This window comes from Chrysemys picta, chromosome 13, assembly GCF_011386835.1.
Source record: "Chrysemys picta bellii isolate R12L10 chromosome 13, ASM1138683v2, whole genome shotgun sequence".
Classification (NCBI taxonomy): Eukaryota; Metazoa; Chordata; order Testudines; family Emydidae; genus Chrysemys; species Chrysemys picta.
Genome location: NC_088803.1, coordinates 220,920 through 237,028, shown reverse-complemented (window position 1 = coordinate 237,028; position 16,109 = coordinate 220,920). Strand labels below are relative to the sequence as shown.

Sequence of the window (16,109 nt, the reverse complement as noted above, 5' to 3'; positions counted from 1 at the left end):
TTTGGAGAAGAACAACAGGGCTCAGAAGCTGTGGCAGGGCTGGACCGGGCAAGGCAGTTACCTGGAGTTCCTCATGTTGCTGTCTCCCTGTAAGTCATTCTTTATTACTTGGGAGGGAGAGCATCACGGTGCATTCACTACCAAGCTACTCTTGAGTCACACCATATTAGATTTACACCAGCTGAGGATCTGGCCCGATATCTTTGTTCAATTAACCTCAATTCCTGATTGACAGCTGCATTACTCCAGTTGTACACCAGTGTAATTGCACTGAACTCATTTCTCGTCTCAACGGAGGACCCTTTGCAGGGCTCCAACAGGATAAATGGGTTTAAGTGTAATTTACAATTGATTTAGGGTCACTTAGGATACCAGATGTGTCTAAAGGGGCTCAGTTGTAAATGAGAATTAGGCCCATTGATTGAAGTAGAATTACACCTGCATAAAACCTGGAGTGATGTAGCTGTGACTCAAACTATCTATTTCTGAGATTATGAGGACAAAGATCTTGGGAAAGAAATTGAGTTGAATTTGCCACCACAGATCAGTGGCCTGTTTACACCAGTTGCGGGGCTGGCTGCATTGACTCCACTGGAACTATGGACAACTGACACCAGAGGGGGCTCTTTCCCTTTAAAATTAGCAATTGATTAGGTGAAAAAGAACTGTTTTCCTGAGATTCATGTTTTCTCTTTTTTGGAATTAGTGAACATATTGGGCCAGATTCGCAGCTGGTACAAATCAGGACTGCCCCTGGCCTCTGAAGGAGCAACACTGATTTACACCAGCTAGCCCAAAGACTTTGAATGCAAGAACAGTCTTCCAAAAATTAGATGAAGTGGGTAGATTAAATTCCCAGCTGACATCTTTTACTATAAATTGGCTTGGCAGAATTTTTTTTTTTTTTAAACACACATTTTGATGGACAATATTGATATTGATTTTAAAGTTTTTTTTCAATTTTTATCAATTTAAATTTCCCTATTACAGGAAATTATGGAGGGCTCAGACAATCAGGGGGGTCAGACAACAATTATTTAATGACAGGAGACATTGAGATTCAAAAAGTTAAAACTTTATAACTGTTAAAATGTTTTGTCAACATCACATGTCAAAATATACAAAGGAAATACACCTCTACCTCAATATAACGCTGTCCTTGGGAGCGAAAAAAATCTTACCACGTTATAGGTGAAACCGTGTTATATCGAACTTGCTTTGATCCACCAGAGTGTGCAGCCCAGCCCCGCCCTGGAGCACTGCTTTACCGCGTTATATCCGAATTCGTGTTATATCGGGTCACGTTATATCGAGGTAGAGGTGTATCCTTAAATAAAACTCTAAGGAGTTCTCAAGCAGCATTTTTCTTACTTTGCCTACCTGTAAATTTCAATTATTATCAATGGAAATATTTTTCATTGGTTTGTGTGTGTATGGTGAAATAGACATTCACCAACATTTACTGATAAAAATCCAATCCTTCCACACCTAACCATAAGGCATGATTTATTTAGTGCTGGGTGAATAATAGATTTTTTTGATTGATTGTAAATTTCACAAAGTAAAAAAAAATTATGCAAAACAAAATTTTCAGTTATTCCAAAAGTGAAAAGAAATTCATTTTGGGCCAAACAAAATGTTTTGTTTTGACAAAACTGAAACATTGCATTTCCATTTCAATCATTTTACATATTAAAAAAATTAAATGGAAGGACATTTTGAAACAAAAAGTCATTTTGATTTTTTCAGAACTTTTTTAATGAAAAATCTGGCAAAATCAACACAAATTAACAGTGTTTTTGTGTCATCAAATCTGAATGTTTCATGAATAACAATTCAGCCAAAAAATTCACCCAGCTGCAGTTTTATTAACCTGCCGTGGGTTGGGAAGATCAGCCTATTCAGTTAGTATTTTACATTATCATGTAGATTTGGGGATGAGGAAGAATCCTCGCATTTTAATTTAGTAGGTCCAGAACTTTTAAAACTTCATGAAAAAAAATATTTTTATACAGCCTGTGGAACACAACACCACAGTAAGGCTCTGAGGCTAAGGATAGGTTTCTTAATAAGATTGTACATTTATAGGTTTAATGAGACCATCAAGAGTTACATTTGCAATGACTGTTTAAACAAATTAATTGTAAGGGATCTAAGATTCCTGATTCAGAGCATGAGCCAGCCTGTAACTAATGGAGGTCAAAAAGAATATCCCCTCTGGACAGGGTACCCCAGCAATGTCTAGTTGGGAGACAGCGCTGCATGGAGCTTGGACTGATGAATGCCTTGTGTATGACAAAGGTAAATATCTTTCCTTCACATCTAACATCCTAGCAGTCCCTCATATCAGGCAGCTTCCATGTTATATAAAGAATCAGGCTGCTTAACTGCAGTTTAGTCCCTACTAAGAAACATGTTTCATGATAATGTTGCTCTTAAGAATCTTGAACCAGATTTTTAAAGGTATTTAGGTGTCTAAAGAGGTAAATAGCTACTTCGATGTTTTCACTAAGTGCCTAACTCCCATTGAAACCAATAGGCATTAGGCACCTATCTGCTTACTGAGGTGCCTAAATACCTGTGGACATTCTGGCCCATATAGATGCAAATAGCCCTTTCCCAATTCAGCACCATGGACAAAATCCGTCACTGCTTCACATTCCTATAGCTCAGGGATGGGCAACCTTTGGCGGGCCGGGCCGGTTTGTTTACCTGCCGTGTCGGCAGGTTCAGCTGATCGTGGCTCCCACTGGCTGTGGTTCGCTGCTCCAGGCCAATGGGGGCTGCAGGAAGGACGGCCAGCACGTCCCTCGGCCCGCGCCGCTTCCCATTGAATTTCAACAAGATTTGTGTGCCCCTTTGTGCCTTTGAAAATCTCCCCCAAAGTGATCAGATATAGTGGGGACAGGCCCCAACACCAGAACTAGATAGATAGATAGATACTGTGGAGAGAAGAAGCAGCAGGCAGGCAGACAGATAGACAGGTCTAGAATAAGAGTGACACCTGTTTACACCATTTGAGGATTTGGCCCTTTGTGGTTGAAGTGGTGGAGCAGGAGAAACTAGCCCAGGGCTGTTAAGAGAAGTGATATGGGGAAGCAACAGGGTTCTATTGGCTGCGACTTAGAAAACCTGGGTTCTGTTCCTGATTCTGCCACTGATCTTGGGCAAGTCACTTCTCTTCTCTGTGCCTCAGTTTCCCACCACCTTTTGCTTATTTAGACTGTGAGCTCTTCAGGAAAAGTACTACCTGTGACTGTGTGTCTGTGCAGTGCCTGGCACCAGGGGGCCTCCAGAGGCAACTGTAGCCTTAACAGCAGTGAAGGCCTGGCAAGACAACTCTTGCATCTTTGCTCTCTATTAGTGAAGAGTGAATAACTGATCTGTCAGTTTGGTGGCCAAATGGAAAAATCCAAAATACTTTCATTTTGGGTGACCTAAAATGAATTTTTTCCAAAAAAAAGCTGAAAAATTTCATTTCAGGATGAACTAAATATTTTGTTCAACCCATCATGAATGACACCTCTACCCCGATATAACGCTGTCCTCGGGAGCCAAAAAAATCTTACCGCGTTATAGGTGAAACCACGTTATATCAAACTTCCTTTGATCCGCTGGAGCGCGCCGCCTCCCCCCCCCCCCCGCTTCCCCCCCAGAGCACTGCTTTACCGCGTTATATCCGAATTCGTGTTATATCGGGTCGCGTTATATCAGGGTAGAGGTGTATTTGTTTTGTTTCATTTTGGGGTGTTTTTACCTTTTTTCCTTTGGTTATTGGTTTAAATAAATTTAGCTAAATTTCTTAATGAAACTTCATTGTGAAACATAAAACTTTTGCTTCAAAAATGTCAAAATCAAACATTTAGATTTTACTAATTTTTGGCCTTTTTTTAATCGGACACTATTCACTGAATTTGACCCTAATTCATGAATAGCTTCTGTCTGCCTTAACTGCATTTTTCAAGCTATTCCTCCAAAAGTTGTCACCCAACTGTACATTATGGGTATGAAGAAACCACATGGACATCACTGGGTATCAAATAACCATGTGTATTAACTATACACAAACCTACAAGATCTAGCTACCTATAGATACTGCTATTCTATATGGGTGGCTTCTTCAATAGAAGACAGGCAGGCTCACTGGCGAGCTCTGAAACTACTTAAAGGGGATCCTACCCAATTCCTATAACAATTTCCTCTCCTTTCTAGGAACATGGCAGAGGTAGTGACCCCGAATCAGACCATGGTGACTGAGTTCATTCTGCTGGGACTCTCCTCCAACCCAGAGACGCAGCTGATTCTCTTCATGGTCTTCCTACCCACCTACCTGCTAACCTTGGCTGGGAACATCCTTATTATGGTCACCATTGTTCATGACCGGCGCCTCCACACACCCATGTATTTCTTCCTCTCCAACCTCTCCTTCATCGACGTCTGCCACGCCTCGGTCACCGTGCCCAAGATGCTGTCCGACTTCCTCTCAGCGGAGAAGACCATCTCCTTTGGGGGTTGCGTGGTGCAGATGTTCTTCCTCCACCTTTTCACCTGCACAGAGATCTTCCTCCTCACTGTCATGGCCTATGACCGCTACGTGGCCATCTGCAACCCCATGCATTACCTCACTGTCATGAACCACAAAGTATGCTTGCTGCTGGCTGGTGCTGTGTGGCTGGGCGGGACCGTGCACTCCTTAGCTCTGACCGGCATGACCATCAAGCTGCCGTACTGTGGGCCCCGGGAGATAGACAACTTCTTCTGTGATGTGCCGCCAGTCATCAGGCTGGCCTGCACCAACACCTACATCATCGAGGTTCTCATCATCTCCAACTCGGGGCTCATCTCCGTGGTCTGCTTCGTGGTGCTGGTGGGCTCCTATGGCGTCATTCTGGTCTCGCTGAGGACCCGCTTCTCCGAGGGGCGGCGCAAGGCACTCTCCACCTGCGCCGCCCACCTGACGGTGGTGACGCTTTTCCTGGGCCACTGCATCTTCATTTACTCCCGCCCTTCCACCAGCTTCTCTGAGGACAAGGTGGTGTCTGTGTTCTTCACAGCCATCACCCCCTTGCTGAACCCCATCATCTACACTCTGAGGAATGAGGACATGAAGCGGGCGCTCAGCAAGCTAGTGGGGAGAAAGGTGGATGCAGAGGAGAAATAGAACTTGGACCTCAGGAGGGGATGTGTAGGAGAAAGCTCCTAGATTTCCACCACCATTCCCAATGGGGCTAATTTATCAAGGCAGTGACTACACTGCTACTGGTTTCAGAGTAGCAGCCGTGTTAGTCTGTATCCGCAAAAAGAACAGGAGTACTTGTGGCACCTTAGAGACTAACAGATTTATTAGAGCATAAGCTTTCGTGGGCTAAGAAGTGGGCTGTATCCCACGAAAGCTTATGCTCTAATAAATTTGTTAGTCTCTAAGGTGCCACAAGTACTCCTGTTCTTTATACTGCTACTAGTCTTCCTGTGTTGGTAGTGACAATGCTGTTGCCTTGGTCCTTGGCTCACATCCCTCTGCTGGGCTTTGAACCCACTAAGCTGGGACTAATTGACATTTTATTCAGCCAAAAAGTTATCCTGTCAAAAAATGGGGTTTTGTCAAAAAAAAAGGGGGGGGGGGAAATAGAGTTTTTCCAAACTTATTTATTTATTTGTTGATGGGAAATTTGAAGTGAAATGAAAGTTTCCATTTTGTTTCCAATTTCAATAGCTGCTTTTTTTGTCAGTCTTTAGATTGGGGGTGGGCGGGTTCCTTTTCTTTTCTATTTCTATGTTCTCTTTCTTTGTTCCCCTATCCAAGGGGGAAGTAGAAAAGAGGGGGAAAGGGGAGAGACCCCAAAATGCCATTTTTCCCCTATTGCTTAGTGGGAAATTTCTAAGTGAAATGAAAGTTTTCTTCATTTTGATTTTTGCAATTTTTTAAAAGTATTTAGGTGCCTAGTGGGATTTTCCAAAGCACATGTGCACCTTATTCCCTTTCATTTTAAGGCACCTATCTAGATCTTTAGGCACCTTTACAAATCTGGTGCTCAGTGCCTAACACCTACAGCTGGTCAAAACTTTGTCAGTGACTTCGTCAAAAAAACTTTGTATTTACCAAAAATGTTCATATTTCTAAACATCAAACCAAAATAATTAAACTAGTCACATTTTCATGTAGAAATTACTGTAAAATTCTCACCTTCTATCAATTTTTCTGTCCTTTAACAAAGTGGGGGAAGGAAAAAACCAGAGAGTAAATAATTAAGATAAATGTTTCCCCAATTTCAACCAGAGGCACTGTTGCCTAGTGGATAGTGCAATGAACTGGGACTTAGGAGATTCGGATTTTATTCCTGGCTCTGCCACTGGCCTGCGGGGTGACCTTGGGCAAGTCACTTCACCACCCCTTGCCTCGGTTTCCCCATCTATAAAATGAACACAGAGTGCACTGTAACAGCAAAGTGTTATTAATATTATTATAAAGAAATTTTCTGTAGCTGCAGAAAAAGTTTTTAACACCACAGTACAGATTCACCCCCCATTCCAGTTTGACACCACTACTGAAATCAATGGGTTTCCTCCAGTGCACTAGACTCAGGCCCAGTGAGGCTCAAAGGGACAAAGTCTCCTCTCGGTTACACTGATGTAAATCTGAAGTAACTCACAGACTCGTAGGGACATTCATGATCATATAGTCTGACCTTCTGCACAGTACTCGCCCACCCACTGTTGTAACAGACCCCTAACCTCTGGCCGAGTTACTGACGTCCTCAAATCGTGATTTAAAGACTTCAAGTTACAGAGAATCCACCACCGACACTAGTTTAAACCTGCAAGTGACCCATGCCCCATGCTGCAGAGGAAGGCGAAACCCCCCAGGATCTCTGCCAATCTGACTCAGGGGAAAATTCCTTCCCTACCCCAAATAGGGCGATCGGTTAGACCCTGAGCAAGTGGGCAAGACCCAGCAGCCAGACACCAGGGGAAGAATTCTCTGTAGTAACTCAAAGCCCTCCCCATCTAGCGTCCCACCACCAGACATTGGAGATACTTGCTGCTAGCAGTTGCAGATCAGCTCCATGCTGTCGTAGGCAGTCCCACCACACACACCCCTCCATGAATTTATCAAGCTCAGTCTGGAAGCCACTTAGGTTTTTTTGCCCCCATTGCTCCCCTTGGGAGGCTGTTCCAGAACTTCATTTCTCTGGTGGTTAGAAACCTTCACCTAATTTCAAGCTTAAACATGTTAATGGCCAGTTTATATCCATTTGTTCTTGTGTCCACATTGGCACTTCACTTAAATAACTCCTCTCTGACCCTGGTATTTATCCCTCTGATGTATTTAGCGAGAGCAATCATATCTCCCCTCAGTCTTCATTTGGTTATGCTAAACAAGCCAAGCTCTTTGGAGCCCCTTTCATAAGGTAGGTTTTCCATTTCTCGGATCACCCTTCTCTGCACCTGTTCCAGTCTGAATTCGTCTTTCTTAAACATGGGAGACCAGAACTGCACACAGTGTCCCAGATGAGGTCTCACCAGTACCTTGTATAATGATACTAACAATTCCCTGTCTCTACTGGAAATACCTCACCTGAATCATCCTAGGACTGTACTAGCCTTTTTCAGGCTACATCCCATTGACAGCTCATAGTTCTCAACCAAAACACCCAGCTTTTTCTCCTCCTCTGTCACTTGCAACTAACAAGTCCCCAACTTATAGCAACAATTCTTTTTATTTGTCCCTAAACTTATGACCTTACACTTTGCACTATTAAAGTTCAACCCTTTTATATAACTCCAGTTTACAAGGTCATCCAGATTGATTTGTAGGATAGTCCAGTCCTCCTCCATATTGGCAATACCCCCCAACTTTGTGTCATCTGCAAATTTTATTAGCATACTCCCACTTTTTGTGTTAATGTCAGTAATAAAAATGTTAAATAAGATTGGTCTCAAGACCAATCCCATAGGAACTCTGTTACTAACCTCCCTCCAGCCTGACAGTTCACCCTTCAGTATGACCCATTGTTAAGGCTGCGAGTCTGTCACGAAGGTCACAGAAAGTCACGGATTCCGTGACTTTCCGTGACCTCATGACTTCTGCAGCGGCCGGTGCAGCTGGCCCAGGGGCCACCTCAGCAGCTCAGGCAGCCCCCGGGCCAGCCACAATGGCTGCTGCTGGGGCAGATTCAGGCCACCACTCCACACCCCAGCAGCACCAAGAGTTTGGGTGTGGGAGGGGGCTCTGGGCTGAGGCAGGGGGTTGGGGGCGGGAGTGGATGAGGGCTCTGGCTGCAGGATCTGGGGTGGGGCCAGGGATGAGGGGTTTGGGATATAGGAGGGGGCTCTGGGCTGAGGCAGGGGGTTGGGGTGAGGGAGCAGGTGAGGGCTCTGGGTGGCGCTTATCTCGGGGGGCTCTCCAGAAGCAGCGACATGTCCCTCCTTCAGCTCCTAGGCAGAGGTGCAGCCAGGCAGCTCCGTGCGCTGCCTCCACCCACAGGTGCTGCCCACACAGATCCCATTGGCCGTGGCTCCTGGCACTCGGGGCAGGGGCAGCGTGCGGAGCCTCCCTGGCCGTCTCTCTGCATAGGAGTTAAGGGACATGTTGCTGCTTCCAGAGAGCCGCACGGAACTGGGTAGGGAGCCTGCCTTCACAACCTCCTCAGGCAAGGAGTTCCACAAGTTGACTGTGCACCGTGTGAAGAAGAATTCCCCCTCAGCAGCAGCAGGGGTGCCGGGCCACTCACCACCACCCAGCCCTCCCCTCCCAGCACCAGTGGGGGTCCTGGGCTGCCCCCCAGAGCACCCAAGTTTTAATCAGAGGTATATAGTACAAGTCATGGACAGGTCATGGGCCATGAATTTTTGTTTATGGCCCATGACCTGTCCATGACTTTTACTAAAAATACCTATGACTAAAACGAAGCCTCAACCATTGTAGTCTATCTTTTAATCAGTTCCTTCCCCCCCTTTCAATTCTCATATTAATCCCCATCTTCTCCAATTTAACTCATAATTTCCCATGTGGAACTGTATCAAATGCCTTACTGAAATCCTGGTAGATTCGATCTACTGCGTTTCCTTTGTCTAAAAAAATCAGTTATCTTCTCAAAGAAGGAGCTCAATTTGGTTTGGCAGGACGTACGTTTATCCCAATTATTGTTCACCTCTATGTCTTTACCTCCTTTTTTTTCAAAATTTGTTCCAAGACCTTGCATACAATTGAGGTCAAACTAACAGGCCTGTAGTTTCCTGCATCACTTTTTCCCTCCTTTCTTAAAAATAGGAACTATAACAAGAAGGGTTTCTTCAGGTATGTTAGCGACAAGAAGAAAGTCAAGGAAACTGTGGGCCCCTTACTGAACGAGGGAGGCAACCTAGTGACAGAGGATGTGGAAAAAGCTAATGTACTCAATGATTTTTTTGCCTCTGTCTTCACGAACAAGGTGTGACATTCCTGTATCCCACTGGTCTGGGTGTCTGGTCCTATTGGGATCCAGGAAGTGGGCGGGCACCTGCCCACTGCTAAAGGATCCCCCCCAGCCTAAGGGGGGGTCCACAGGACCTGGAGACCAAAAAAGTACGGGGGACAACTAATAAAAGAACAGGGACAGGAGTCAGGTCAAAGGGTCAAACGAAGCGAACCAGCCGGGGACACTGAGCAGAGAACCTCAGACAGCGCCCACTGCTCCTCGAAGGCATCAAGGGAACCAGTGGATGCCGCCCAGAGGAACTCTGCCCGGATACGTGAACGAACGGAGGACCAGAAACAGGCCCCACAGTCACAGGAGACTCCATCGGCCAACCTCCTCACTCTGGTTTCATAGATGGCCAGTTTCGCTAGGGCCAGGAGGAGGTTGACCAGGAGGTCCCGTGACTTTGTGGGGCGACGGAGAGGGAGTGCATAAATAAAAAGTTGAGGAGAAAAGTGCAACCAAAATCTTAACAAAAATATCCGTGAGGAGCCAGAATAGGGGCTGCAGCCTGGCGCACTCCAGCTAAACATGTGCCAGGGTCTCCCTCACGCCGCAAAAGGGGCAGGTGTCTGGAACAGGGGTAAACCGCACCAAGTACACACCCGTGCTCACGGCTCCGTGAAGGAGCCGCCAACTGATGTCCCCGGTGGGCTTCGGGATCAGAGCAGAATAAAGGCTGGCCCACCGGGGCTCCTCACCCTCCAGAGGTGGCAGAAGGTCCCGCCACTTCGTATCGGAGTGGGACGTTAGGGTGAGGACATGAAGAACATGGAGCATGAGTGTGTATAGATGTTTCCTTGGTGTGGTCCAGAACAGAACTGGCTGTAGATCATGCAGCCGGCTCATGGCGAAGGTACGGGGAGGGGGCCGGTTGGGTCCACGGGGCAGGGGCCCGATGAAAAGGTCTGGAGGGCTCGGAGTGGAGGGTGGGTGGGGCGTGTCCTCTCGCAGGACCCGGTCGAGATAGTCCTGAGCAGGGGGCGGCAAAGCGGCCCTCACCTCCTGAAGTACACACCAGGGAGTATGAGGTCTGGAGAGCCCCATGCGCTGAGTGAGCGTCAGGGGATCCAGCCAGTCTCCCTGGTTGTAGTCCAGAAGGTCTCCGACTTTTGTGACTTCTGCCAGGACCAACCTCTGGTGCACGATGGGGGACTCCGCCACCTGCACACGAAGCTGGGGGTTGTGTAGCAGGGGCTCCGCGAGGAGATCTGCCCCCATGGTGGCCGCCACGGACCTGGTCACTGAGAACAGTTTCCAGGTCCAGAGGAGGTCCTGGTAGAAGACCGGCAGCTCGGAGAAGCCTCGTGGAAGACCTCTCAGATGGAGAGAAAGGAGCTGCCGGTCATATCGGAGCCCTCGGAAGCGGTGCAGGAAGGCGTGCACCAATACGCTCCATGCCGGACTACCTGCACCATAAAGGAGCCTCTGCAGGGCCTGGAGGTGGAAGACGTGGACCTGAGCGTGCAGACACTTCAGGCCCTGCCCTCCCTCCTCCAGGGATAGATGGAGAACCCCCGCAGAGACCCAGTGCAGCCTTACCAAAAGAACTCCAGAAGCGACGTCCGGAGGGTGGTCAGGAAGCCGGGGCCAGGACCAGGGTGTTGAGCCAGTACCAGAGCATGGACAGGACTAGTTGATTGAGCACCAGTGCTCTCCCTCAAAGGGAGAGACACCGGAGCAGTCCTGTCCATTTTCGGAGCCGCTCTGACACCCTGCCCTCTAAACCTAGCCAGTTCTCCGGCGGAGATGGATGCGCGGCAGAAAGGTAAACGCCAAGATAGAGCAGCGGACCCGCACTCCACCGGATGGCCTGAAGCGCGGGTGGGAGGGAGCTCGCCTGCCACCCGTCCCCTACCACCAGGCCAGAGCTCTTGACCCAGTTGACCCGGGCGGAGGAGGCCACTGAATAGATGGTCTGGCAAGCCTCCACTCGCACCAAGTCGCCCGGGTCCTGGACCCCGAGGAGCATGTCGTCGGCGTATGCCGACAGGACCAGCCGCAGCTCCGGCTCCCGCAGCACCAACCCCGTCAACCTCCTACAGAGGAGACAGAGGAAGGGCTCGATCGCCAGAACATACAGCTGGCCCGAGAGGGGGCACCCTTGACGTACTCCTCGCCCGAAGCTGACCGGTTCGGTCAGGGTCCAGTTGAGCCTGACCAAACACTCTGCGGAGGCGTACAGCACCTGGAGAAAACCCACAAACTGGGGCCCGAAGCCAAACGCTCGCAGCGTGCCCAGGAAATACCTGTGGTCCACCCTGTCGAACGCCTTCTCCTGATCCAGGGACAGGAGGGCGAACAACAGACCATCTCTATACCCGAGTTCCAAGAGGTCCCAGACCAGATACAAGTTGTCGAAGATGGTGTGGCCCAGGACGGTGTAGGTCTGGTCTGGGTGGATCACGTCCGCCAGCACGGACCCTAGCCGCAGCGAGATGGCCTTCGCTACGACTTTATAGTCCGTGCTGAGGAGCAAGATGGGACGCCAATTTCGTAAATTGCGGAGGTCCCCCTTCTTCAGCAATAAGGCGAGCACGGCTCGCCTGCACGAAAGAGGGAGGACCCCGCCCTGCAAGGACTCGGCCCAGACGGTGACAAGGTCCGGGCCGAGGACGTCCCAAAATACGCGGTAGAACTCCACGGTCAGCCCGTCCATGCCCGGGGATTTATTGGTGGGCATGTGGCGGAGGGCTTCCAAGAACTCGCCCAGAGTGAGAGGCAGCTCCAGCCGGTCTCGGTCGCCCGCGCTGACCGTCAGGAGTTTATTCCAGAGTATTCTGCAAGCGTTAGGATCGGTCAGATCCGGGGAGAAAAGGCCTGCATAGAAGGCCCTGGCCCTCCCGCACATCTCCGCTGGATCCGTGAGGGGGGTGCCATCCTCTGCTAGAAGGCAGGTGACATGCTTCTTGGCCCCCCTCTTTTTCTCCAGGGCGTAGAAGAAGCGGGAGCCGCGATCCATCTCCCGAAGGAGGCAGATGCGGGATCAAACAAAGGCACCTCGGGCCCGATGGTCCTCGAGGGTCTGGAGCTCCTCCCGCTTATCCCGGCACGCTCCGCAGAGGGATGGATCACCGGGGCTGGCGGCCAGACTCCTCTCCAGCTCTAAGACCTCCCGTTCCAACTGCCCTATCGCCGCATCCCTCTGTCGGCTGGCGCCCCGGGTGTAGTCACGGCAGAAGAGCTGGGCGTGCACCTTCCCCAGGTCCCACCACCGCCGCGCCGAGGGAAAGGCACGCCGCTGCCCTCGCCAGGCCAGCCAGAACTCCCGGAAGGACGCCACAAAGCCCACATCCTCCAACAAGCTATTATTAAAGTGCCAATAGGTCGGCCCCGGCCTCTCCGCGCAGAGAGAGGCTGTTACGGTGGCCAGATGGTGATCTGAAAAAGGGGCCGGACAGACGCTGGAGGAGTGGGCCCGGGAAAGATGGAAGCGTGACATATAGATGCGGTCCAACCGGGAGTGGTACGACCGATGGACCTCCACCCGGACAAAAGTGAATGTCGAAACGTCATCCGGGTGGTGGTCGCGCCAGACGTCCACCAGGGAGTGATGTTCGATCTACCGGAGGACGTCCGCGGCGGCCTGGTGCTGCTCGGTCCCCGAGCGGTCCCGCTCCTCAAGGGTGGCGTTAAAGTCCCCGCCCAGGACCAGGCACTTGCGAGGATCCAAGGTGCCGAGGAAGGCGGACGCCTGCTGATAAAAACACAACCTCTCCGGGCCCAATGTCGGGGCATAAACGTTGATGAGATTAACCACAAGCCCCTCCATGCGGACCCGGAGGTGCAGCAGGCGGCCCGGCACAGCCTCGGTGACCCCCAGCACCTCGGGCCGTAGGTCGGGGGAGAACAGGGTCGCCACTCCAGCCGTACGAACTGTGAGGTGGCTAAAATAGACCCTGTCCCCCAACTCCAGCCGCCAGCTAGCTTCAGCGGCCGGATCCGTATGGGTCTCCTGCAGGAAAATCACAGAGTACCCCCCCTCCCAAAGGAAGGAGAGCACCTGGCTCCTGCGGAGACCCATCCTACAGCTCCGGGTGTTTAATGTTGCGAAGATGATCGGTGCCATGAGGAGGGCTGGGGGGGATCCTCACTAGCAGAGACACCCACGGCCTCCATCGGGCCGCGCAACAATCCGTGACCTACCCCATAAGCGATTAAGGAGTCACGGAAGAGGCGGACCCATTGGTAGGCCGCGGCGGCCTGCCTCCCGGTCCTCTTACCCTCCCCCATGAGGGCCCTCGCGGCCCGGAGGATCTGATGGAAATCCCCCCATCGCTGGAGTGCAAGCTGTACCTTGTTGCGGGAGCCACGGACGTCCTCAAGGAACTCCCGTAGCTCCTCTCTCAGCGTATGGGGGGGTGGGGTCACTGATCTATGGCTTTCGCCCAGTGGGGCCCCTGTTACAGCCCCGTGGCCCACCGAGACGGGCAAGCAGGGGGCAGACCCTCGACGTAGCATCCGATGGGCCAACGCCACGTGGCCCGCCTCAGACCCTGGCTCAATGGGGGGCGGCGGAGGGAAAATAGCAGCCCCTGGTGGGTCGGGACAGGGAAAAACAAAGGCCGCTCCTCGGGGGTCATCCTCTGGGATATAGAAGGAGACAGCCCCAGGGGCGGCAAAAGCATCACGGGAAGTGGAGGGGACAGGGACGGGGTCGGTGTCAGGGGTAGGGCTGGAATCAGGAATAGGGACATGGGAAGGGGCGATGGTGGGATCGGGGGCCTCAGCAGCCAGGCCACTGGGTGGGGAGGGTGGCACCCCACAAAGGGGCTCAGGGATTTGCAGGGAGGGAGGTGGGCCCTCGGCGATGCCGGACTCGTGCTCCAAGGCAGATGGTAAGGCCACGGCATCCGTAGGTGGAGAATCAACGATGGGGCCCCCACCCGGAAAGGAGGTCGGCTGTCCCTCAGCCATGAGGGAGTCCCCTGGCGACTCGGGTCCCGGTTGCGTGGCACTGGCCGTCGCCTCAAGAGGCTCGGCGGCCGCTAGCGGGGTGCCATCTGCAGCTGGGATGGTGGAAGAGTCCAGGGGCTCCTCGGAGGCGGGAGTGGAAGCAGTGGGTAAGGGGACAGAATACGGGGAAAGGGAGGCCGAGGCGAGGTCGCTCAGATCGAGGCCCGCTGGCAGAGGGTCGTCCTCCCCCTGGGTAACCGGGGTCAGACCCAGGGCCTCGATCTCCTCATAAATGGAAGGGAGATCACCTTCCACCACCCCAGGGCTCTCCCCTCCTGCACCCGAAGCGACGCTCGCCTTGGTGCGTGCAGGGGCTTCAGATTGTAAGGGGGCGAGAGGGGCTCCATCAGGGGTTTCCATAGGAAGGGACACCGGAGGAGGGGTAGTGTAATCCTCCGATGTTGCCACGTCTTCCCTAGCTGGCAATGGTGGACAAAACCCACCCGGGAGCAAAGCGGAAGGCTCAGCATCGGTTCCCCCCTTCCTGGTCTTCCGGGGGGCTACCGCATCAGATGGAAGGAGCGGAGCTCGAGCCTTCCGCTTGCCCCGCTTCCCCTGCACTAAGGACCAGCCCTCCATGGCATCATCCGGGGGCTGGCTAACAGGAGTTGGGTCAGGGAGCAAGAGCAAAGGCTTAGGGACTCGGGGAAGCAATGGTGGGGCAGCATGTAGGAGGGAGGATTCTCTCTGAGGCATGCCCTCTTCTATGCCCGGCAATATCCCTACCTCACCCTCCTCCACAGGCCCCGCCAGATCGCAGGCGGCAGAGACGGGGCCCTCTCGCTCGTCTGGGCGCACTGGGGGAGATACCCCTTGGGCCCGAGCGGGAGCATTGGTGGGCCGGAAAGGAGGAGGGGCAGCTTCGGGCGCCGGGCAGCTAGGGGCGCCGGCTATGACGGGGCCAGCGCCCTGCCGGGGCTCGGGGGTCCCGGATGTCCCTCCGTGCCGGGCCAAAGGGCAGTCCCTCCGGACGTGTCCCATCGCCCGGCAGAGGTAGCACCGGGCCTCCCCCGTTGAATAATGTACCCGGTAGTGGGCCCCCTGGTAGGGGACCAAGAAGGACCCCTCCAGCGCCTCACCGTCACGTGCCGCCGGCGGCAGTTGTAACTGTACCTGCCGGCGGAACGAGAGGACGGAGAGCGGGGTCTTTGCAGCCCAATGGGAGAGGGCTGACCACAGAGATCAGCCTCCCCAGGGTAGAGAGGGCGGGTAACAGGGCGGCATTTGGAAGGAAGGGAGGGACAGAAGTCAGGACCAGTCAGGCGCCCAGGTCTTCTAGCGGCTCCAGGGGGACATACACGCCCCCCACCGCCAGGCCCTTCTCCACTGCCTCCTGGGCGGCGGCCTCCGATGCTAGGAAGAAGACGACCTTTCCGTACATCTTGGAGGCCGCCACAATGGCCGTGGGCCCCACCACCCTCGCCAGCGCCCGCACGTAGGTCTCCACATGGGGCGAGGCGGGTACCAGGAGGCAACGGACGCCGTGCTTCCTGGTCAAGGTGGGGAAGGGGCCCCGGCCGCTATAGATGGTAGCAGAGTTGGTGGATGGGGGAGATGACGTAGCGGCAGGCGGGGGGGCCGCCGCCACCTGGGGGAGGGACACCCATAGAGCTGGTGGAGGGAACAGCAGGGAGGGATGCCGCGGCTTGTTGCGGGGCCGCGGCAGTGGGGGCACCCCCTGCCATGGAGGGCCTG

General features: G+C 52.3%; 1 protein-coding gene across 2 annotated transcripts; it reads left to right on the top strand.

The window, feature by feature from the left end:
• The first annotated feature begins 2,413 nt into the window (after window positions 1-2,413).
• On the top strand, window positions 2,414-5,161 carry LOC101936591 (olfactory receptor 4E1-like). 2 transcript variants are annotated; one of them, XM_065566619.1, is made up of 2 exons: window positions 2,414-2,431; window positions 4,244-5,161. In XM_065566619.1, the coding sequence occupies exons 1-2, from the start codon at window positions 2,414-2,416 to the stop codon at window positions 5,159-5,161; spliced, it is 936 nt and encodes a 311-aa protein (XP_065422691.1). The 2 variants fall into 2 exon arrangements, with proteins under 2 accessions (XP_065422691.1, XP_005312901.1); XM_005312844.2 differs by lacking the exon at window positions 2,414-2,431 and having other exon boundaries at window positions 4,217-5,161.
• Window positions 5,162-16,109: the final 10,948 nt, after the last annotated feature.